The sequence below is a fragment of the Mesoplodon mirus genome, assembly GCF_964341445.2.
Source record: "Mesoplodon mirus genome assembly, chromosome: 1".
Lineage (NCBI taxonomy): Eukaryota > Metazoa > Chordata > Mammalia > Artiodactyla > Ziphiidae > Mesoplodon > Mesoplodon mirus.
Window position 1 is genome coordinate 51,195,162 of NC_138976.1, and position 25,028 is coordinate 51,220,189.

General features: G+C 38.2%; 1 protein-coding gene across 1 annotated transcript; it reads left to right on the top strand.

Moving 5' to 3' along the window:
• The first annotated feature begins 487 nt into the window (after positions 1–487).
• Positions 488–24,993, top strand: C9orf72 (C9orf72-SMCR8 complex subunit). Its single transcript, XM_082621094.1, has 11 exons — positions 488–641; positions 5,284–5,771; positions 6,902–6,961; positions 10,558–10,653; positions 11,601–11,665; positions 13,172–13,244; positions 15,007–15,123; positions 18,469–18,704; positions 21,304–21,361; positions 22,765–22,874; positions 22,980–24,993. The coding sequence occupies exons 2-11, from the start codon at positions 5,328–5,330 to the stop codon at positions 23,164–23,166; spliced, it is 1,446 nt and encodes a 481-aa protein (XP_082477220.1). The 5' UTR covers positions 488–641; positions 5,284–5,327; the 3' UTR covers positions 23,167–24,993.
• Positions 24,994–25,028: the final 35 nt, after the last annotated feature.

Here is a 25,028-nt window from a genome sequence, read left to right on the forward strand (position 1 = left end):
TGTTGAGCGCCTGCTACCTTCCAAGCACAAACAAAACCATTCACAACCACCAACTCTTCTTTGCTTTCTTGGGGCCCAGGAGTCTTCCCCGTTAGGAACGGAACTATCTTGGTTATCAGCTTACGCTAAATTTACCGAGCGCGCCATTGAGCAAAGGGACAGAGCAAGTACGCCCCGACCCCCGCCTTGCGCAGACCTCGTGCGTTTACGTATAATCGCATCTCGAAAACACCAAGGCGTAGCTACGGTGTCCCACGAGGAAACGGTAGCGCAGCAACAGCGACTTGTTCCGCCCGCGTGAAAGATGGCGCTTGACGCGTCAGCCATCCCTGCTGCCCGGTTTCTTCCTTAAGGGGGCGGGGCCTAGAGAGCAGGGGGTGTGTTTAGGAGATGTGTGGCTTTGTTTTTCCCGCCCTTTCTCTCCTCCCCTTGCTCTCACAGTATTCGCTAAGGGTGAATGAGGAAAGAACTGATAAAATTTACCAGGAGAAGAGCACAAGGCGGGAAACGACCACGGCGTGAAGCGAGTTCGCGGACGCAACGCGCGCGGGGGCGGGGCCAGGGCCGCGGGGGCGGGACTGCGGTTGCGGTCCTATGCCCGCGGCGGCGGTGGCTGCGGAGGCGCAGGCGGTGGCGAGTAGGTGAGTGAGAAGCCGGCGTGTAGGTGGCTGTTTGGGCTCCGGGTGCCTGGACCGCGCGGGGGCGGCGGCGGAGGCTCTCGCCAAGGCTCTGCTCGGCTGGTCCTCTCTTTGCCGCTCTCTTCCCTGATCGAAAGCCGGCATCGGGAATTTCAGCCCGGCGACCAGCGGAGTTGCCTTCATCCGGGCTTTCTGGCAGTGGCGGCGCAGAGGCAGGGGGATAGGGATCGGTCCGTTTTTCCTCCCACAGTCCCCGAGCTGACACTCAGAGGGACCCGTCGGACCCCCTGTGCCGCGGGCTCAAGGGAAAGGAGCCTCGGGCACTGAGAGGCCTGGCCCGGGGAAAACCAGGGGGCGGGCGGCGCGCGGCTGCTCCGTACCAACTCGGGGTCCGAGAGGGGATAAAGCGGCGTGGCGTGGGGTAATATTACTCGTCTACAGAAGTTGAAGTTTCTAAGGATTGCTGATGTCTAGCAAACTTGGGCAGCAATTCTAGACTGTCTTTTGCTCCCGTTCTGTGGTTCATAACCTGCTTACTTCACTTCTCCGAGGATACACAGACTTACTTAAAGGACCATTATGACTTGGGCATCACTTGACTGATGGTATCGGTTGCAAAAAGAAGTGCACTGATTACGCGTCTGCTGTGACCACTCAGGGTCTGACTGGCCCCGGTGAACTCCAACAGGCTTCTGTATTCAGGAGACCGGGAGGTCATGCACTTGCCCGAGAGAGATGGCCCTTTCAGAAACAATGAAGATTGTTAGGCTCTCGTTAAAACAGTCTGGTTGTGGCCAGTTGGATAAATTTCAATTCAAACTGTTCTCATCTCTCTTGTGATGCAAAGCAAGGGGACACAATACGTCTGGCACTTTAATTTGTACAAAGAAATTGGAAAATACTGTTAGATACGATCTTAGACTTTGGAAAACTATTAACATACAGGGAACATCACAGAAGCAAGAATACAATATATGGGAAATTAATAATATGGAGGCAGAATACTTGAAGTATGATGGTGTTGTGTGACACAGACACTGTTGCCAGCACCTTGGCAGTCTAGGAAAGCCCTGAATCAGTTGGAAACTACCTCATGATGCCTGTTCTCTTTACACATATGAAACAAAAACAAGAGAAGTGATAGACCACATTGCAGATTGTGCACTATGCCAGGACTAACCTACTCCAAGGAAACAGTTACATGGGGGCTAAAGTGTTTTTTCCCCACCTTATAAAGTTGATAAAATAGTGTCTTTCTTTGGCCCTGTTAGCAGTTCAGAATTTACTTTCAGAGAGAGAGAAAACCAGAGGAGACTCCTATCTTTCAAGCCTGCCCTTGGGCTCTATTTTAACTAAGTAATTCTAAGGAGTAGTAGGTTAGCCTGCCTATTTGAGAAACTGGAGCTGTGAGAGATGGTCTGATAATGATGTGAATTTAACCTCTGAGTCTTGAAGTGTTGCAAGCTATCTTGTGTTACAAGCAGATCACTGTCAATAGTTGGTCTGGGCAGCTCCTGGTTTGGAAGGTGGGCTGGTTTAGGATCCTGCTTCTCTTCGAGCTGGGAGAAAATAAACAGAAAACATGGTTACAAGAAGTGGGGGCCTTATGATGGTTGAATTCTGATTTGCAACAGCAGTGGACCAACCAACTTTCTAAATATCAATCAGAGAAGAGATGGATGATTTTTAGCAAAGTTTAAGAAAAAGCAAAACTTCAAAACTAGCCCTCCGCTAACAGTTTTAACAGATGATAATTAGTATAATCTTTACATCTACATATGTTGGATGATTTTCAGGAATTATATTGGGTACATCCTCATGAACCCTGTTTTTTGTTTACAGGAATGTGGCAAGCCACTGGGTCACCCAATTTGAATCCTGGCTTCCCTCAGAGACTTTTACGGCTTTTGTTTGATAACTCTCTGGTGTAGCCAGCACTGCATGTAAATAAGATATATAGATAAAAGACTCTTGGTTTTGAACTGATTTTTTTGAGCCATGTCTGTATGTATGGATTTTCTTTACCAAAGATGATGAGTTTAAGTGTTAGTAGACTCATTTTACTACTCTCCTAACTGTACTCCTCTGTGACTTTTGGCAGGATTTAAAGCTAAATAATTCAACGTAGTCTTTGTCCCTTATTCTCTTTCTAATGATACTAGCAATGAAATTGAATGTAATTAGTGGTCTATAATAGTTGAGTTTTCACAATCAGGTAAAAAGTTGTCCCATAATCTAACCATATTTGCTCCGGGGCTCAATTCCATTTAAGGAAGTGTTTTTATTTTCAACATAATAATGAAATGTTTGAGTTGCAATATTGCCTTTATGATTATTCACCTTTTTTTATCCAAAAAGGAAGAACAAAAGAAGAATATGTTACCATATAATTGTATAGCTCTGTGTTTACTTAATTCGTCTCCTTGGCCTCCAGTTTGCTGTTGTTAATTATCATAGCATCATTACAGTTTCAATTCAGATTATATTCCTATATTCTGTCATTATAAACTCGCTGTTTAAATTGTATCCATAACAGTGGATATTTTAAACAAACTATACAACTAATACCCAGTGTAGTCTCTTAAGTCTATTAAATTGATATAACATTAAAAAAGTGAATATTTCCTAAATGAATTTCTAAAATAAAAAAATACACAAGAACTGTTCTTGTGTTAAACCATTTCTGCACATACCTACTGTAAAGCGTTTTGCCAAGCACTGTATAACTATTCTTGACATCATGATAAAAGTGCTCATACAGTACTCTAAAATTAGAGTAGTTTTTTGTTGGTTTTTTTTTTTTTGCTTTTCATCAATCTCTGAACTCTCCTGACAAGATGTAGATCAAATTCTTTATTTTAAGTAAAATGGTTTACTTTGACATGAATTTAGTTACAGATAAAATGTTAATTCCCAAAGCAATCATACAGGCAAAGATAGATATATCATAGTTCACCTATTATTAACTACTATCTTTCACCATTATATGACGAAGAGATTCCACAATTTTAGACTTGTTTAAATGAAATTGGTATTGAATATGCATAGGTATTCAATTTTAATATTAGGCAGGAATGATTCATTTTACATTAACATCACATTGAATGTACACTGTCAGAGTGATACAATGGGGTGGGTTAAGATACACAAGAAACCTGGATTCCAGCCTGGCTTGGTGACCTTGGGCAGTTCCTCTTCTCTGTTTTCTCAGTAGATTGAAAGGTTGACTGGGCCCATTCAATCATTTAGTTCTCTACATGTTTTAAATAACTAAAGCTTTTTTACCCGTTTAGTATAACTCTCTTTGCAATGATAAAAGGCTACGCTGCTTTCTTGAATAGCATATTAAATGTATTTATCTGTCATTTTATACACCAGTATTGGGCTTTAGCACCCTGTTACCCAAAGAGAATCATTGAGTGCATTGAGGACTTTTTGCTTATTTTCTCTTATGGTTCTAGATTGTTGTATTCTTGCAAGCTTTGGCCTTTTTTTTTTTTTTTTCTTTTCTAAGCAGCTTTTAAGGTTTTCTACTGTCAGGTGTGGACTGCTGTAACAAAGTACGACAAACTGGGTGATGTAAAAATGAGAAAAATGTATTCTCTCTCTGTTCTGAAAGCTAGAAGTCTGAAATAAGGTGTTGGCAGGGGCATGCTCCTCTAAAGGCTCCACAGAAGAATCGTTCTTTGCCTCTTCTTAGCTTCTGATAGTTACCAGCAATCCTTCACATTCCTTGGCTTGTTGCTGCATCACTCCAGTTTCTGCTTTCATCTTCGCATGGCCCTGTTTTCCCTGTCTGTGTGTCTCCAAATCTTTCTCTCCTTGTAAGGACACCAGCCATTGGATTAGGACCCCATCTTGACTTGATTACACCTATTTCCAAATAAGGTCACATTCACAGATACAGGGGGTTAGGACTTGAACATATATTTTTGCGGGGGACATAGTTCAGCCCACAAGAAGTGTCATGGTCTCTAGCTGAGCCCTCCCTTTCTCAATTTGTTTCTCTTTAGTTCCTATGGTTTAGGAACCAAACGTCCAATCATATTAGAATTGCATATAGGCTGGATATTTAGAAACAGTGAGGATCTATTCTATGAGCTTTAGTATATAATATTTTATATTAAGGTTCAGAGGCTTTTTTTAAGGCCATTATTATTTTGGATTTCTAAGTGTATGCCCTGAATATAAGTGGCATGTTACTGTGTATGGTAGTACATCATCATCATATTGCAAACACTTAATATGCACCTGCCATGCTAGTTTAATGTCTCTTTCATGTAGGAGACATGCTTCCAGATCGTTTTGACTGAAGAGGAGAAAACCACATATACGTAAATCATTTGAGGGTTTTGGGTTTTTTTGACCTTAGAATGCCCTTTATTTCTTTTTTAAAATTGATTTACAATGTTGTGTTTCTGCTGTACAGCAAAGTGAACCAGTTATACATACACATAGATCCACTCTTTTTTAGATTCTCTTCCCATATAGGTCATTATTGAGTAGAGTTCCCTGTGCTATAGGTCCTTATTAGTTATCTACTTTATATATAGAAGTGTATATATGTCAGTCCCAAAATTTGCGTTTTTGATGGATGACTTAAAATTGCTGAACCTAATCACTGGTTTTGTATGTCATTGTTTAGATAATCTTGGCGCTTTTGGATAATGTGACAGTTGGGATGCAGTGATGTCGACTCTCTGTCCACCACCTTCTCCAGCTGTTGCCAAGACAGAGATTGCTTTAAGTGGTGAATCCCCTTTATTAGCAGCAACCTTTGCTTACTGGGACAATATTCTTGGTCCTAGAGTAAGGCACATTTGGGCTCCAAAGACAGAACAGTTACTTCTAAGCGATGGAGAAATAACTTTTCTTGCCAACCATACCCTCAATGGAGAAATCCTTCGAAATGCAGAGAGTGGGGCGATAGACGTAAAGTTTTTTGTCTTGTCTGAAAAAGGAGTAATTATTGTGTCATTAATCTTCGATGGAAACTGGAATGGGGATAGGAGCACCTATGGACTATCAATTATACTTCCCCAGACGGAACTGAGTTTCTATCTCCCACTTCACAGAGTGTGTGTGGACAGATTAACACACATTATCCGGAAGGGAAGGATATGGATGCACAAGGTGAGTGCGTTTGGAAGCTTATTAAGCATGCTAACCTAGCCACTGCAAGTTTACCTTCTGATACATTTTAATCTAATTTTTAGAAATTATATGCAATTAACTTCAAACAGGAGCTGTTATTTGCTTCTACCCTATTAGGTACAGATAGATCTAGGCTGATGTCTGTGGTCTTCTAACCCTGGAAAGTAGGAGATGATAGCTTCACATTGTAAATAGAAAACCAAAGCTTAGAGAAATAAGGAAACAAGGATTTGTCTTGGGACAAATAAGGATTTGTCTTGGGAGCCTTTGACTCTAAAAGCTTTTTGTTTCTGCAGTGCATGACCCTGTCTTTCACTTACCACTGTGTGGGTGTAAGCAGTTCAGAACAGTAGTTTCGTAAGCCTTTGCCCAAATAACCTTTGGTCCCTTTAATTTCTTTGCCAAGTTCCCAAATTTGTAAAATGAAGAAGTTGGACCAAATGGTTTTCAGGAGATATTCCTTTTAATTTTGTAGATTGAGCTAGAGGAAATCATTGTTGTCCCCTAATCTTATAGTTTAATATATAGTGATAATTATATTTCCATATACTGTAATATTGGCAGATGAGAAGAACAAATTTAATTCTCCTTTCTGCTTTGCAGTTTGATACTAACATGGAAGTCCACTAAAGCCTTACTGATTTTATAAGACTTTTACCAAATAGTAAGGAAAAATAGTATCTTTTAAAAGAAGAGGTTTTTTTACTGTGTTTGCAGGCTTGCCTCCTTATTTCTCACATGCTTATGAAAATCCTTTAAAATCTGGAAGCTGTATAGTCACTAGATTCGTCTGGATCTTACCTAATTTGAAAAGTACAAATCATTAGTTTCCTTTGTGAAACTATGCAGATGTTACATTGACTCTTTCTGTCATATTTGTTTTTAACTGCAGACAAAATGGGTGTTTTTATTTTATTTCGTATTGTCTATGAGAGCATGGTTTTGTTGGGTTAATCCCCCCCGCTCTTTTTTTTGCCTTAAAGTGGAACGTGTTTTTCCCATGAACTAAATTACCCAAGAAGATGTGTGCCATTTAACTGTATTGTGAAAAATAAACAAGTATCAAAATGTTGTGTTTTTTTAATTTTAATGAATTTTCTCTCCCTCAGGAAAGGCAAGAAAATGTCCAGAAGATCGTCTTAGAAGGCACAGAGAGAATGGAAGATCAGGTAAGGTGCAGATTGCATATTACAAGACACTGCCAAACCCACTACATATGTCTGTATAAAGCTAAGGGCTGCTTCTGTTAAGGCCTTGAAGACATACTAGTTTGACAGAGTGAGCCTGAGCACGAACAGAATCTTTATGGAGATAAATGGAATAAACTGGATGAAGACTTCCATATCTTAGACCTGAAGAGTTAAATAAGTAAAGGATAATAATAATTGCATCCACAAATTAATATTTTGCTTCCCTTTTTTTCTGTTTGCATGGGATAAGTTTTGGATAACTTGTTCATAGTAAAAATTTAAAATTCTGTATGAGTTTTTTTTTTTTTAAGGTATTGCTTCTCAAACATTTCCACAGAAGTAGTTATAACAGGAGACTGAGTGCCCCTAAAGTATCTGGGGGTACAGACACAGCTCTAAGCAGAATATTTCTTTGAAGTCTCGTATCTTTAAAACTCATGCAATTTATATTTTATTCCATGATATATCTTTTTGTTTTAATATTACAGTTTGCCAGTGATATTCCTCACCTTCTTACCACTCGGGCTTCCAGTGGTATCAAGTCTCCAGGAAAACATGCTGTGTTTATCCCATGGTTTTGAACATCCTTAGGGAGCAGGCACCAGGGTTTGAGAAGCATGATTGCAAGGGTATGGCTTCCCTTATGGAAATTAATTGCAAAACATTTCAGCCTAGGACAGAGGCGTTCCAAAGGTGAATCCCCGAAGGAGAAAGTGTCCTTTGCTTTTACTCTCACTGCTTCTGGCCACCCTCCTTGCTCCTCTGTTATAACTCCAGTCTAACTGATTCACTTCGTTATAAAGCAGAAACTAACACACCATTGTAAAGCAATTATACGCCAATAAAGATGTAAAAAAGCCCCCCCCCCCAAAAAAAAAAAAAAAAACTCCAGTCTAATCAAGGCTTCTCCCTGGTTCTCTTTAGCTTTCCTGAGACAAATGATATTTTAAACAATAACTTTTTCTAAAAGTTTGTCAAAATATAGGAACGTGAACAAGGGAAATACAAAACCCTATAAAATGATCTTCTTTACAAAATTGTTAAGTTTGTGCTTTTGTAAATAACTTTTACAAAAGTCAGAAGGAGGTAATTATGGGGCAAGTTCTAAGACTTACAAGGAAATGTTTCCCTTTACTCAGAGAAGTCCAGCCTTTGCTTGCTGGTCAGTAAGCAGGGTGCCAAGGAATGGGATGACTTTCACCAACTTCTAGATGTACCTGCTAGTTACAGAGTAACTAGTCAGGTTATCTCAAAATAACGAAATTTAAGACCCAGTAAAATTCTACTTTTTCTGGGATTTTTTTTCAAACCAGAAACCTGTACTTAGAAAGTTGACCACTATTAACATTTAGGTTTATTTCTCGTTTAAGGGCTTTTCTTGAAAATGTTATCCTATCCCTTCTACGTCAGGAGGAAAGTATACTTGGACAAACTGGAGGTTTTTAAAGGGGAAACGTTCACCTGCTGAAAAGTTCAAGTTAGAGAAGTCCAAGGAGGAAATAACTGGAAGCATTTTCTTTTAGGGCCTCTTCTGTGTTCAGCCGTCTAGGATTTGTCATTGTTGTTAAGCTTCAATGAGCATATCCATTTGCTTATGATGATAAATGTCTGAGATGCTGTGTATGACATACTATATATGCCTACACCTAAGGGAGGGTATTTTCCCATAACTATCCTTTCTGAAAAGGAGGAGTCACCTGATAATCGAGTTCTTGCAAATCTCATATCATGTGCTTGCAGTGACTTTATTTTGAACAATAAATACTGTTTGAGGATGATACTTAGTCTAAAACAACTTTAATCAGTGCTAGTTTTAGATGCTTATAGCTGTCATCTGATAAAATCGTTTTACAAGGAAGCAAATGTAACACAGCTTCAGTTTTTAATCTTCTTGAATTGCATGTGTTGATTGTTGTAATTATAAGCAGACATTTAAAAAGTTACTTTGAAAAGCAAAAACAATGAGTGGTTTTATGTTTGTAAGTTACTACAGGATGGATTTTTTTTTTTTAAATAATAAAACCTCCTGTGTGATGCAAGGGGGCCTATTAGGATAAAATTTCCAGAGACAGCATCACATTTAAATTCTGAAGCAACTTATATGATAAGGGGCTCTGGAAACTAGGTTTGGTCACTCAAAAAAAGGACTGACTGCAAAGATGTCAGAGGTTCTAATTTGAATATGCATGTAAAGAGTTTGAATATAATCATTTCATAAAACGTGAATGAGGGGAAAAGTTTTATTGTTAGATCTTAAATAATAGGTGATTTTAAAACATGTGTAGCTAAAAATTGATAGACATATGACAATTTCATCTGCCTCTAAAAGTTTACATATTCAGGATGGGCAAAACATTTTGGGGGAGTGGTGGTGGCAGTGAATAAATGAGGGAGCACCGTATTTGAGACACTTTATGTGTGTGGTGTTATGTATTGAATTTTCAATTTCATTCTAGAAACTACAGATTTTAAAATTACATCTTTGAGGTGTAATAAGTAGTAGCATTACCTTGAAAGAACACTGAAGGAAATTTGTCTGCTTTATTGATTCTTAAAAATATATGTTATGACTTTGATTTGCATTTGGGTAGATTATACCTTATTATGAATGTAGAGATTGAGGGGGGTTTTTTAGATTTGTCTGTTTGTTTGTTTGTTTTGATGTGGACCAATTTTAAAATCTTTATTGAATTTGTTACAACACTGCTTCTGTTTTATGTTTTGGTTTTTTGGCCGCGAGGCATGTGGGATCCTAGCTCCATGACCAGGGATCGAACCTGCACCCACTGCATTGGAAGGCGAAGTCCCAACCACTGGACCACCAGGGAAGTCCTGAGTATTGATTCACACTTTACTACTGAGTTATCTGCTGAGGATTTCAAAGCCTTTTTATGCTTGGCTTTCCTCATTTTTAATATAAAATGCATTAGTGACCTTTGATTAACAAAAGTTCTTATATCTCAAGTACAATTTCAAAGGAGAACCTTTCTAAATTTGGTGTGGTGATTTAATTATTTTGTGTAAATGATAAACCAATGGTTCCATTCTGACTAAAGAAATTATTCCTGGGACTTCCCTGGCGATTCAGTGGTTAAGACTTCATGCTCCCACAACATTGTAAAACAACTGTAGCCCCAATAAAAAAAGAAAAACAAAACTGTATAATTTTAATGAGTAACATATTCTAGGCATACTATGGGATATGGGAAACTTTCCCGTAATAAAAATATTTAATTAACAACAACAAAAAAGTCTTCGTGCTCCCAATGCAGGGGGTACGGGTTCGATCCCTGGTTGGGGAACTAAGATCCCGCATGTCACATGGTGCAGCCAAAAAAAAGAGAAAAAAAGAAAATTATTCCTGGAAGAATGAAAAGGAGTTTTAAACAGCATGTAAATCCTTTAGAAATAGAAATATTTTGGAGTAGTAGACTTGTTTGGGGCTGTGTTTGAACAAGTTATCAAGTATTTCTATCAAAGGGTGTTATTCTTTGCTTTCAGTTTTTGATTTTTTATTGCCCACTTTATCCTATATTGTGTGATTTTTCTTCACCTCATTTTACTTTTTTATGCAGGGTCAGAGTATTATTCCAATGCTTACTGGAGAAGTAATTCCTGTAATGGAACTGCTTTCATCTATGAAATCCCACAGTGTCCCTGAAGAAATAGATGTAAGTTCTCACTTGTAATGTTAAATAGGATATTACTATGCCGTGTATTAGTAATATTCTAATTTTAGTAATATACATTTTTTTGTCATATATACTGTTCATATGAATTATTAGCCACTTTAACAAACACACTTAAAATCCTGAATTTTATGGCCAGAGGCTTTTTGGTCAGTAATGGTAATATGATAAAATTAAGTTTATTAAGTTAATTTCTCCACTTTTGTATTTCCTAAGTGGGAGAATTTCAGACCTTAGAGAATCTATCAGTATTTAATGCAGTACTTTTTGTAACAAAGCAGTGTACAAATCACTGGCAGTTAATGGAAGTTCACTTACCTTCACTAATCTGATTTCCTTAATCATTCATTTGTTGAGGACATTAGGAATTACACATTATGCATGTATAGAGAGATCTTTAGGAAACTATTTTTGTTGCTCCCTGACTTGGTAATTAAGATGTGTCTCCTGATTGTGACGGCTCAGAAGAGGAAATTGTTCTTGTGAACATTGTTGCTTAAGCTGTCTGACCAGCTTTCACATTATTTGTTCTGCAAGTTTATAGTGATGCACACAGATTGTTTTATGGGGATTTGTGATGCTCAGAAATGAGGGCAGTGTGTTATATTGAGCCTAGACTTCAGAAAACTTGTGTATTAAAAGTGTTATTTCAGGGCTTCCCTGGTGGCGCAGTGGTTGAGAGTCCGCCTGCCGACTCAGGGAACACGGGTTTGTGCCCTGGTCTGGGAGGATCCCACATGCCGTGGAGTGGCTGGGCCCGTGAGCCATGGCCGCTGAGCCTGCACGTCCGGAGCCTGTGCTCCGCAGCGGGAGAGGCCACAACAGTGAGAGGCCCGCGTACCACAAAAAAAAAAAAAAAAAAAAAAAAAAAGTGTTATTTCAGCGTTTTGTTACAGCCAGAATAAATTTTTTTTTTTGGTTCATTTTAGATAGCTGATACAGTTCTCAATGATGATGATATTGGTGACAGTTGTCATGAAGGCTTTCTTCTCAAGTAAGAACTTTGTTTCTTTTTGTAAAAGCTGGGTGAAGCAGATGCAAATCTTATGCTCACCTGTGACAAGATTGGGAAGGAAGAAAATAATAACAGAATGCCTCCCTTCATTATTCTATGGTCAAAAATGCATATTTGAACTATTGCTTAGTTTTATGTTACTTCTTTACTTATCACATGCCTATGATATATTTGATGTTACTCTATTTAATATTTAAAGAAGCTGAATTTCCGTAGTACCCAGACAAGAATTCTTGGACCCTTGTTTGGTTCCGGTTTCTTGTTTTTCTTCTCATTAAAGCTGAAACTAAGAATCCTTTCAAATTAAGTTGCATTGTGGATAGACTTATTTCGGTCTAGAAAAGAAAATTATTCATATTTGTACTGATCCTTTCCATTTTACAATAGATTTTAGTGCTTAAAAGTGTGAGCTCTGGGGCCTCCCTGGTGGCGCAGTGGTTGAGAGTCCGCCTGCCGATGCAGGGGGTACGGGTTCGTGCCCCGGTCTGGGAGGATCCCATATGCCGCGGAGCGGCTGGGCCCGTGGGCCATGGCCGCTGAGCCTGCGCGTCCGGAGCCTGTGCTCCGCAACGGGAGAGGCCACAGCAGTGAGAGGCCCGCGTACGAGAAAAAAAAAAAAAAAAAAGTGTGAGCTCTGAAACCAGACTTCCTGGCTTACTGCTGTGTAACCCTGGGCAAGCCACCTGAACTCTCTGTGCCTCCATTACCTCATTTATAAAATGGGAATATTAGTAGTACCTACTTCATAGGATTGTTGTAAGCCTTGAGTGAAACAAATCATATTAAGCATGTAAAACAGTGCATGGCACATATAAGCACATAATAGTAGCTAATAGCTTACATTTTCTATTTATATTCTAAGAAAATGATAATAACAATAATAATAGCCAGTATTTATTGAGTGCCTATGTGCTAAGTCCCTTAACTGAGTACTACGTCTACATGTATAATCTCATCTCCTACTTGAGTGTTTCTTTACAATTACAGATTATCACAAAATTTTATTTTAAAAAATAAGGAGTGAAAGGATAAAGTATTCGCTTTTATGTCTACAGTCTTCTCCTTTAGGTTCATGATGGAGTCTTAGAGGCATGAGTTTGGTTAATCTCCAGGCCTTACATGGCTTGAATCAGGAGCTCTTTAGTCCTGATTCTGATCAGTGTCAGCCATTCATGTTATTTTTAATCCCATTTGACTTTAACCACTTAACCTCTCTACACCTCAGTTTCTTCCACGGTAAAATGGTAATATTTTACTGACTGCATTGTTATAAGGTTCAAATAGAATCTGTGAGAGGCATGTGGTGGAAAATGCAAAGTACTATAGAAATAAAAGATGACATTATAATCAGAGCTTTGGTGTTCATTATGTAAAGCTATTCAGAGTTATTTGAAGCTCACTTTATTATTATTTTTTTTAGTTTGTGAAATTGTTTTACAGTCAGTGTTTTTAATCTTTTTTTTTTTTTTTTTTTTCAATTTATAGTGCCATCAGCTCCCACTTGCAGACGTGTGGCTGTTCTGTTGTAGTAGGTAGCAGTGCGGAGAAAGTAAATAAGGTAATTTATTTTAGAATCCAGCAAACGATCTGACTTTTTTAAACTGCTAACATATTACGGATTGTAATTTAAAGGTTAGGTTGTCATCAAGATGATCTAATAGTGTAAGGAGGCAATATAATCTGACCAAATTACTGTGACACCATGTGGCAAAAGTAAGTTTAAAGTAAACTGTTTGAATAGGAAGCCATTTATCAGTTTCACTGTGATAATTCATAAATACTAGTCTCAGTACTGTATAAATGGTTTTGAGAATATTTTAAAATCAGATGTTTTTAAAAATATTTTTCTTCTATTTCCTAATGTTATCTTTAATAAATGTGAAGATAGCCATGTACTTTTGGTACTAATTACAAAGAAATGGTATCTGATCATTCATCTTGATTTCACTATCTTGCTTTTCCCCCTAAGTCTATTCCTTTTAGGGACCTATTGCTATTAAGTGATCGATGGAGGTTATATCTTATTCAGTGACATTTGTGACCATTTCTTTTAGTGCTATATGAGTTAATAAATAATTAATGACCAGTTACCTTTCCAAGCATTAGGTAATAAACTAAGGAATTTTGTACTTTTCTTCACTGATCATTAATTAGAGAGAGAAAAGTGCACATATCTATCAATTTAAGCAAACCTAATTTTTCTAAGTTTTACACAGGAAATATATTAGGAATGATTATTTGCTTGACGAATATATTCATAATTTTTTTTTGTAATATAATAAGCTACCCTGTATAATTACTTGACCCTTGATTTACCAAAATTATATTTCTGGTACAACCATTTATGACAGGTTAGCTTACCTCTGTTATTATATTGCATCTAGTGACTTATTATTGTTTCTGTTACCCAAGAAAGGTAGCTTTCAATTTGTGTCCTCCAAAGCCTTCAGGTTCCACAGGGCCTTCCCAGTTGCTTCTTGGAGGGAGAAAGCCTCCATGGTTGGGGCTCTGTTTTTCAAACATTTTTCTCATCCCACATCCTCTTCTAGCTTAATAGCTTCTCTTTTATCTTTTCTCTTTTTAATTTAAGAAAAGGTTGCCATCACTAGTTTGAAAACCACTGCTTTAATATAAAAACTCTGAATATAGTCTGAATTCCAAGGTAGTTAGATGGCTTTTTATTTTTCCTAATAGAACTATGATCAAATCCTGTTAGAATGATAGGTTTCTAATCCCCAACCAATGGCTTGCTTATTTTAAATTAAATTTGAAAGAATTAATTCTCATTCTGTTGAAGAAGTTAGACACTTAGATAGTCATTGTAATGGGATTTTACATATAGAACTATTAACAGAAGCCATAATTCTGCTTGATTTAACTGCATTTAGTTTTCTCGTCCAAACTGTTTACTTGTTTGAAACACGTTTGTTGCTGGGTGGAGATACAATCAATAATTATATTAGGTCATTATTTCCTAATATAAGATTAGGAATAAGGGTTCCATGGTCAAGTAAGTTTGAGAAAGTCTGCATATTGTTTCAGTCACCTGGAGAGTCACAATATGTATTCAAATGTTAAAGGTTTTGAGATACCATACAGCAAATTTACTAACATTTCCCAAACTTACTTGACCACAGAATACCTATTTTAAGCAACAAGTGTGATATCCCATAGACTATTCCAGGTGACTATGGAATACTTATTTCTCAGAATAGATTTTATTGACAGTAACAGTTGAAATTTCTATTCAGATCTCTTTCATAAGCAAACCAGTGACCTTTTTACTTCATATTTTAATGCTAAAATATTTTCACTTACAGATAGTAAGAACATTATGCCTTTTTCTGACTCCAGCAGAGAGAAAATGCTCCAGATTATGTGAAGCAGAATCATCATTTAAATACGAGTCAGGGCTCTTTGTACAAGGCCTACTAAAGGTATAGTTTCCATTTAACACGGTGAACCCAATTTTTTTTAAAATTTATTTATTTTATTTATTTATATTTGGCTGTGTTGGGTCTTCGTTGCTGTGTGCGGGCTTTCTCTAGTTGTGGCTCGCAGGCTCTAGAGCGCAGGCTCAGCAGTTGTGGCACACGGGCTCAGCTGCTCCGCGGCATGTGGGGTACTCCCGGACCAGGGCTCAAACCCGTACCCCCTGCATTGGCAGGCGGATTCTTAACCACTGCGCCACGAGGGAAGTCCCAACCCAATTTTTAAAAATCATTTTTGAGAATCTTTATACATATATTTTGAACATTAGCATTTAATGTGTCTCATCTTTATATGCAAAGGAGCTGACTTCCTTTACACAGGTCTGAACATGGAGTATATGTTGTATGAATTTATAGTTAGTATCTGTGAAACATCACAGAATAGCTTTCTTTGTGTTTCTCTCTGGTTTCCTGTAGCTGCCTGTCTGGCCTCAGGATTTTTTTTTTTTTTAATATGTTCTTAAATCAGGTTCCATAACTAAATGGGAACATTTCTTTTTTTACTGAACGGATTTGAATTTTTGTGTTACCATTTTATGTTTAAAGTACCATATTCATTTATTGAAAAAATGTTAAGCTGCTTCCTATCTTGAAACAGTGTACAGGACACGAGCAATTCCTGGATGTATGTATGTGTGTGTGTGTATACACACACACATATATACAAAAGAAAAAATTATTTTATATTTTTTCTTTATTTACTTGAGTCTGCTTTTCAAGGAGCAAAACAGATAAATATAAGTTAGCAATTATTTTCAATAATTATGAGGAATTGTTTTTCACTTTATTGAATCTATTATTGATGTTTCAATTATAGTCAAAGGTGTGAAGAAGTAGATTTCCTAATGGCTATGTGAGTCTCTCAGAGTGAATGCTTTCTTGAGGATATAGGCATAGTAAAATGAAAGAAAAAAATACTAAAAATTGTTGCAAATAAAAATTATTTTCAGCTTTTACATTTTCAATAATGTGCATGCTCTGAGCTGAGAATAATGTTGTTTAAATACAGAAACTACTTAAGGGGAACTCATTTTTTTTTTTTTTTTTTTTGTGGTACGCGGGCCTCTTACTGCTGTGGCGTCTCCCGTTGCGGAGCACAGGCTCCAGACGCGCAGGCTCAGCGGCCATGGCTCACGGGCCCAGCCGCTCCGCGGCATGTGGGATCTTCCTGGACCAGGGCACGAACCCATGTCCCCTGCATCGGCAGGCGGACTCCCAACCACTGTGCCACCGGGGAAGCCCTCATTTTTTATATGAATTGTACAAATCTGAAAATTAGAACTTCTCCTATCAAAGGCATAATAAGGTACTTAGTACTTTTATTTCCTCAGCATCATCTCATTTTTTGTATAATTTTATCCCTAAAAGGGACCTATGCCAGATGCATAGTGGAAAACTTGAAACTATAATTTAATGAAAAAATATTTGTTAAGAGTTTTCCATGCAAGTTTAAATTGTATAGCTTTCCAGAGAATACTTTGATATTATAACAGTAGGTACTTGTTATATGGTAGCTGGCTACCCAACTGACTATACCTGGAAAGAAGTACATTTTTTACTTACTGTAAAAATACATATTCATTGAGACTTAACAGAATATATGAATAATCAAGAAGAATATAAAAAGTCACTTGTAATCTCATAATTCAATGAATAACCCCTGTTAATATTCGGCATATATCTTTCTGGTCTTTTTTCCTTCCGTTAGTGTTTTTTTCATATCTTCCCCTCCCACCCCCAAAAATTAGATTATACTCTGCATGTTTTAACTTCCTTTTTCACACTGTATTGTGAACATCTTTCAATATGAGCACATAAACATTGGCAACTTAATTTTTAGCAGCTAAACAATAAACCATTTTTATTTAATCATTTCTCTTTTTGGATACTTAGGTTGTTTCTGGCGTTTTACTGTCTAACCCAGTGCTGTAACACACACATCACTGGAATTTGGCACACAATCATGATTCATTTTCCAGGATAAATTTCTAGAGCTGTATTTGCTAAGTTAAAGCCAGTTTTTTGTTTTTGTTTTTTAATTAAAAGATAGCTCTTCAGGGCTTCCCTGGTGGTGCAGTGGTTGAGAGTCCGCCTGCCGATGCAGGGGACACAGGTTCGTGCCCCGGTCCGGGAAGATCCCACATGCCGCGGAGCGGCTGGGCCCGTGAGCCATGGCCGCTGAGCCTGCGCGTCCAGAGCCTGTGCTCCGCAACAGGAGAGGCCACAACAGTGAGAGGCCCACATACCGCAAAAAAAAAAAAAAAAAAAAAAGATAGTTCTTTATACCTTTTGGCGTAAAAGACAGTAAATTTTCTTTTTCTGGGGTTTTATCTTGTTCCTTCATCTGGTACATAGCCCTCTGCCTTTTCATCTTGTCTGTCTTTCTGTGAATGTGGTTTTTGTTCCACAGGCTGCAGGATTGTAGTTCTTCTTGCTTCTGCTGTCTGCCCTCTGGTGGATGAGGCTGTCTAAGAGGCCTGATGGGAGGGACTGGTGGTGGGTAGAGCTGACTGTTGCTCTGGTGGGCAGAGCTCAGTAAAACTTTAATCCACTTGACTGCTGATGGGTGGGGCTGGGTTTCCTCCCTGTTGGTTGTTTGGCCTGAGGCAACCTAACACTGGAGCCTACCTGGGCTCTTTGCTGGGGCTAATGGCAGACTCTGGGAGGGCTCACACCAAGGAGTACTTCCCAGAACTTCTGCTCCCAGTGTCCTTGTCCCCACGGTGAGCCACAGCCACCCCCCACCTCTGCAGGAGACCCTCCAACACTAGCATGTAGGTCTGGTTCAGTCTCTCCTGGGGTCACTGCTCCTTCCCCTAGGTCCCAATGCGCACACTACCTTGTGTGTGCCCTCCAAGAGTGGAGTCTCTGTTTCCTCCAGTTCTGTCAAAGTCCTGCAATCAAATCCCACTAGCCTTCAAAGTCTGATTCTCTAGGAATTCCTCCTCCCGTTGCCAGACCCCCAGGTTGGGAAGCCTGACGTGGGGCTCAGAACCTTCACTCCCGTGGGTGGACTTCTGTGGTCTAAGTGTTCTCCAGTCTGTGAGTCACCCACCCAGCAGTTATGGGATTTGATTTTACTGTGATTGCGTCCCTCCTACTGTCTCACTGTGGCTTCTCCTTTGTCTTTGGATGTGGGGTATCTTTTTTGGTGAGTTCCAGTGTCTTCCTGTCGATGATTGTTCAGCAGCTAGTTGTGATTCCGGTGTTCTCGCAAGAGGGAGTGAGAGCACGTCCTTCTACTCCACCATCTTGGTTCCTCTCAGTAAATTTTCTTTTCGTTTATAACAGGATTCAACTGGAAGCTTTGTGCTTCCCTTCCGGCAAGTCATGTATGCGCCCTATCCCACCACACACATAGATGTGGACGTCAACACCGTCAAGCAGATGCCACCCTGTCATGAACATATTTATAATCAGCGTAGATACATGAGATCAGAGCTGGCAGCATTCTGGAGAGCCACTTCAGAAGAAGACATGGCTCAGGATACCATCATCTACACGGACGAAAGCTTCACTCCTGATTTGTATGTCGTGCCCTGCTTTTTGATATTGTCATTAAGCAATATTAGGAAACTGTATCTTTTATGAGTAGAAAGAAAACAAGCCATTTGGTGTTTAAAAGGAAAGAAATATTACTAGGGGAATTATACTGGAAGAAGTATTTGGTTAATCAAGCATTTTTTCTTAAATGTCAGCTTTTCTTAATATAATTGTGTTTCCCATAAGATAGGTTAGATTAGTCCTTAAAAATAAGTATTTAAGTATTTATTTAACAAATGTATATTGAGCCCCTAGGCGCAGTACTTGGTGCTAAGGTTAATGGTGGCCAGCCAGACAGCCACAGCTCCTTCCATTGCTTATAGACTAGTGTGTAAGAGTCATAAAAGGCTTATTAGCTAAACCTTATTAACTAAAGAGGTAATTCTAAGTCTGTTTTTCCTTGATATATAAATATAAAATATGGCAAAACTGTCAAAATATATTAATAGAGCATTCTTTTACTTTGCATTTTATATTGTTATTCATTTCTTACCATAAAGTCTGATCAGTAAATTAACAAGAAAAAAAGTAATGATAATAACATGTTGAATGTGGACTCAACTAGAAAAAAAAAAAGATGATAAATCTGAATTATAAAACACTTAAATGATGTTCTGAAATCAGGAAAAGAAATTGTAGTATACCATCATGGTTCTCTTTAATCAGTTTAAAATGCTTGGCACATAGAATGTGCTCAATAAATGTTAACTAGTATAATCCAGGTTCGAGTGTATAAGGCAGCAGTAAAATTGGAGCAAGCAACCCTGTCCTGTGTCTTGAAGAAAAATTTTGAGCTGAGGCAACAGACATGTGAAGCACCAATAGTCAGACAGAAGGTGTTGCCCAGAAGCATAGCAAGGAAACACCATGTCCAAGGGATCCCCAGCCTCATGTGTCTCTAGGTGCAGAAAGATGGCTTCATTAGGACCCAGCTTTTCCCAGCTCTCTGGTGTTCTTGTTGGGTCCTTTGAAAGATTTAGGGGAATTGGTTTAGAAAACAAATTGGTCAAGATAAGAATTTAGGGTCCCTAAGTTTTCACATATAGGTAATTTTGGCACACGTGTCAAAATTCTCAAAATTAATCTGATCCTTCAGGCATTTTCTTCTTTCCTGAAGTGTTTGGGTTTTTTTTTTCTATTTTTTGGTGGGTTCCTGGAGAGCGCTTTTGGGGGAATTTTTTAACACTTTGCTTCACCTAATTCACATATGACCAATACAATCAATTTATGAAACAGATATATTCAGAACACTAGAGTTAAATAGCTGAATTCTCTCTCCAAAGCCAGAGAAAGGTTGTTGTCAGTGCCCACACTGGCCACCAGTTGGACAGCCAGTAATTGTGAAATGCTGATTTTTGCCCCTTCTGAGTTTCCTTCTTCTGTAGTAGGGAACACCCATCTGCTAAAACTAGGAAATTTTAGGTACTTTCCGATTACCTCTGTGCACACACCTCCTTCCCTGCTACTCCTGTCAGTTATATGATGATCCCTACTATTTTCAGTCTTTCTTTTCAGTTAAAAATTTATTTTCTGAAACTCAAACTTGCCTTAAGAGAACATTTGTGGGCTTCCCTGGTGGCGCAGTGGTTGAGAGTCCGCCTGCCGATGCAGGGGACGCAGGTTCGTGCCCCGGTCCGGGAGGATCCCGAATGCCACGGAGCGGCTGGGCCTGTGAGCCATGGCCGCTGAGCCTGCGCGTCCGGAGCCTGTGCTCCGCAATGGGAGAGGCCACAGCAGTGAGAGGCCCGCGTACCACAAAAAAAAATTGCTTACCTTAGTAAATGTTATATTACCCTCTGACTTGAGTATAACCTAGCATCCCAGTAAATTCCTTAGGGAAATAGAAGGCAAGGAAAGGGAAGGAAGAAGAGAAAAGATCAAAGGGGGTTGGGAAAGGGACAGTCTCTTTTAAGAACCTACTATATCCTAGGTTGTGTGGTAGATAAACATTATCTCAAGTGTGAATTGCAACTTAATTTCTTACTCTGCTCATTGCCAATGTAGCTCACATTTTCTTAGGTAGCTGATTCATGTTACTTGCCAGATGATGGGCTTGTGGATACAAACCCAGTGGTCAAGACGTTGCAGATAACCATCTGTGTGTGTTCCTTAATCCCACTTGAATGTTTCCCAGCATTCATCCTCTTACCTTTTTTTCTTCCTAAACTGCTTATTAGAAGTTATTAGTATGTGAAGTTAACCTTTTATTTTGTTTTGGTTTTTGGTGGTAGTGGTATGTGTATTTTTGTTGCTGTTCTATATTTTTGAGATAGCGGGAATTGGTAATTATATTTTAATTGCCTAAGGCTCTTGGTATTTTTTTATAAAGTGTATGATAGATACATACATACCCTTCCTGGGACTGCTTATACTATTTAAGATAAAATAATTACTGTGGCCTGACAGACTCCAGTAATAGACAAATGTATCCTTGAGTTAAAATAAGTATGTATTTTATATTTTCAAATATATATATCTAATTCTTATAAATATGTTTATAATTCCACTTCTAAGAATTTAATTTATTGACTGGTGTGAGAGGTTGTGGAAATCATTTCAACATTTGTCCTGTTTTTTTCATAGGAATATTTTTCAAGATGTCTTACACAGAGACACTCTAGTAAAAGCCTTCCTGGATCAGGTAAATGTTAAACCTGAGACTGTCAGAGTGAATGGTATGACATGTTTTCTTTTTCAGTATATCCCACACTGCCTATACTATATATATAATTTAGAATTAAGTCCTTTTGTAGAGTCTCTGACCTTTCTAAAGTATCAAAGTTATTTTTCTTCTGAATTGTTAGAGGGGAGTAGCCTGTAAATTAACAATTAAAGATGCAGCATCCCCCAGTTCAAATAATAAATGTTTTAATTCTAAGCACTAACTTATAACCCAAGGGTGTTTTCTTTTGGTAAGGGGGATATTATACAAATGTTTATTTGCCTTAATTGAGCAAAAAATGTCTTTAAAACTTATTTACATGATAGCATCTTTATCGTCTCATTCCTTTGAAAAAAATCTAGATTTTGAAGAAAATTTTAGATTATATGGGTCTTATTTCTTAAGATAACAGAGATTTGTCATAATTATCTTTCTGGGGATCAGGCCAAGAAACAGTGTCAGAGATGTAGCTTTGAAATAACATAATCGTTAGGTTGACTAGGAATTTTGGATCCAGGTCTATGTGGTCTGTGACATATTGCAAAGTTCAAGGATAATTCCAAGTCATGTAATTCCATGCTTCCCAAGCAGAAATAAAATCCTTCTACCACTACACATGTACCCCCACCCCCCCAGAATAGAAAAATATGAATATCTCAAAACCATAGTCTAGGACTTCCCTGGTGGCGCAGTGATAAAGAATCCGCCTGCCAACACAGGGGACACGGGTTTGAGCCCTGGTCTGGGAAGATCCCACATGCCGTGGAGCAACTAAGCTCATGCGGCACAACTACTGAGCCTGCGCTCTAGAGCCCACGAGCCGCAACTACTGAAGCCCGCACGCCTAGAGCCCATGCTCCGCAACAAAGACAAGCCACCACAATGAGAAGCCCGAGCACCGCAACGAAGAGTAGCCCCCGCTCACCGCAACTACAGAAAGCCCGCGCACAGCAACGAAGACCCAACACAGCGGAAAATAAATAAATAAATAAATAAATAAATTTATTTATAAAAACCCATAGTCTAAGCATGGCTCACCTCTGGTAGCTCCAATTTTATTTGAAGATGTGGACAGAGAAAAGTTAAATAACACAGCTAGAAGTAACTTATATCATGATTTTTAATAATAAATAAAATGAACACGGATATAGTCTAAGGCAGAAGGAAAAATTTGAGTCAGTTTTTAAAGATAAAACAGAACTGTTAGATCACTCCCAGACCCATACCTCCACCTCCTCCTGTGTGTCAGGGCGCATCTATGGAAGTGGTTAGCTGCTCTAACGTGAGTTATCTTCCAGGCAGTGTCAGTGCTGAGACAGAAACATGCTGTGTATAAGTAGAATGGGGCAAATTATTTATAAAAACGCTTCATTATCCTGCAGGTCTTTCATTTGAAACCCGGTCTATCTCTCAGGAGTACTTTCCTTGCACAGTTTCTGCTCGTCCTTCACAGAAAAGCCTTGACACTAATAAAATATATAGAAGATGATACGTAAGTCAGACTCCTAAATGGAAGATAAACCTTCATACGTTGCTTTTCTTTTGTTCCCTTTGGACATTTTCTGTATTATAATTTCTTTTTTATTATTATTTGTAGGCAGAAGGGGAAAAAGCCCTTTAAATCGCTTCGGAACCTGAAGATAGACCTTGATTTAACAGCAGAGGGCGATCTTAACATAATAATGGCTCTAGCTGAGAAAATTAAACCAGGCCTCCATTCCTTTATCTTTGGAAGACCTTTCTATACTAGTGTCCAAGAACGAGATGTTTTAATGACTTTTTAAATGTGTAACTTGTTAATATTGGGTCATGATCATAATTGCTGGTAAAGTAGCTCCGTGGTATTGGGAAACATGATTCCCTCGGGTTATGCCCTAGAGTCCTACTCAGCAATGGTAGTTAGTTACACTGCAGTTGTCACAGAAAGCCTGTAAGGGGATGTTAGGTGCAGTTACAATAAATGCACCTTTTCCTAGATGTGCTCTCTTGGGAGACAGACGTATGTTTACAGTTATAATAAATATTATTGCTATCTTTTAAAGATATAGGATATAAACTTGACCACAACTACTGTTTTTTGAAACTTATGATTCATGGTTTACAAGTATCCAAGTGAAATCTGAGTTAGCTTTCACAGATATAATACTAGTTGACTTTCCATCTCTTGGTGTTCCTTGATATGTGGGATTACTGTAATACTTCTACAATCAGCTAAAAATTAGAGCGTTTAAATCGTGTCAGTTCCACAAAAGGAAGTTAGCTTGAACATAGGTTAAGTTTTAGAAAGAAAATATTGATCAAGCAGATATTTTATTGAAATCAATTGTTCGATCCTACTTTGCAGACTTAGTCCTTGGGATTCAGTCTGTGTAGAAACGTCGGGCAGTATGTATAGTCCCGATTATGGTGAACCACAGTCAGGGTGTTTTTCTGTTTGTTTGTTGAGCTCTGTCACAGAAAATGTAGAGAATTGGATTTTATGTTTCAGTAGTTATTGCCAAGTTTTTCAGTTAATTTTCATTATTTTTGAGCCAAATTGAAATGTATACCTCCTGTGCCTTTTTTTGTTCTTGGAAAATATAATCTCTTGGAAGAAGTTAAGATTTTACTAGTCACTCATTTTTATCTTGTTTTCCTCTTGTATAGTCTTCCTCTGATTTAGCAATCATTATAACTCTGAGATTATTAAATGCAATAGAGAAATACTAACTAGTAAGTTTTTTTCAGGAACAAGAATAGTATCTTCTTCCTTAAATTTCTGCCCATGTTTTTGAATTTGTTGCCACATCTCTTTGCCTGCATCCTAGGAGGACTAGCAGTACAAATGTTACTGACATGCTATTTTACTAGGTGCTACTTTGGCAGAACTAAGTGGTCAATTTCTTTTGTTTCCTTAATGTGCTTGGACCATTTTGCTAGCTGTAAAATAACCAGTCAACATAATTCTGTGCTAGAACAGTATTGACAAAATAGTATAAACAAGCATAAAATATATTTTTATTTAAAACTGTGGAAGTAACATAAAAGGGAAAAAGTATTTATAAGAAAGGGATAAAAGTGATAGACCCCCTCTGCCCTCGCCCACCTAATTTAACCAAAACCAACATAGGTCCTAATAGCCTTTCACATCACTAATAAGAAAGGTGTAGACATCTCGATTTTTAGAAACATACTCAACTAGATTGACAGATGCTCTGAATCAGTCATGAAAAAATGTACAGATTCCACCTTGTTGAACCCCGTATTCAGTGCTATTTACATGATAGATTATTTAAGTGTGCATTATTTTCTTTTGGTGATTTATTGTACCATTGTATAGGATGCAAGTTGTACAGTGAAATAAGTTATTAAAGCATGTGTGTACATCGTTATATATCTTTTCTCCTAGATGGAGAATTTTGAATAAAATATATTTGAAATTTTGTGTCTTTCAGTTATTTACTTGGAAAAGCAGTGCTATGATATTGAAAGACTGATTGGCTTCCTGCTCTGCTGACAGTCATGTTGTATCTAAACAATTTTTTTTATTGATTTCCTCTTTTGAAAAAAATATATTTAAAGGTTCTGTGTGATGCTGGAATCATATGTGGTTTGATTGTTTTGTTTTTTATTTTTTGGTCTGCTTAACTCCCAGGACTGCATTTTG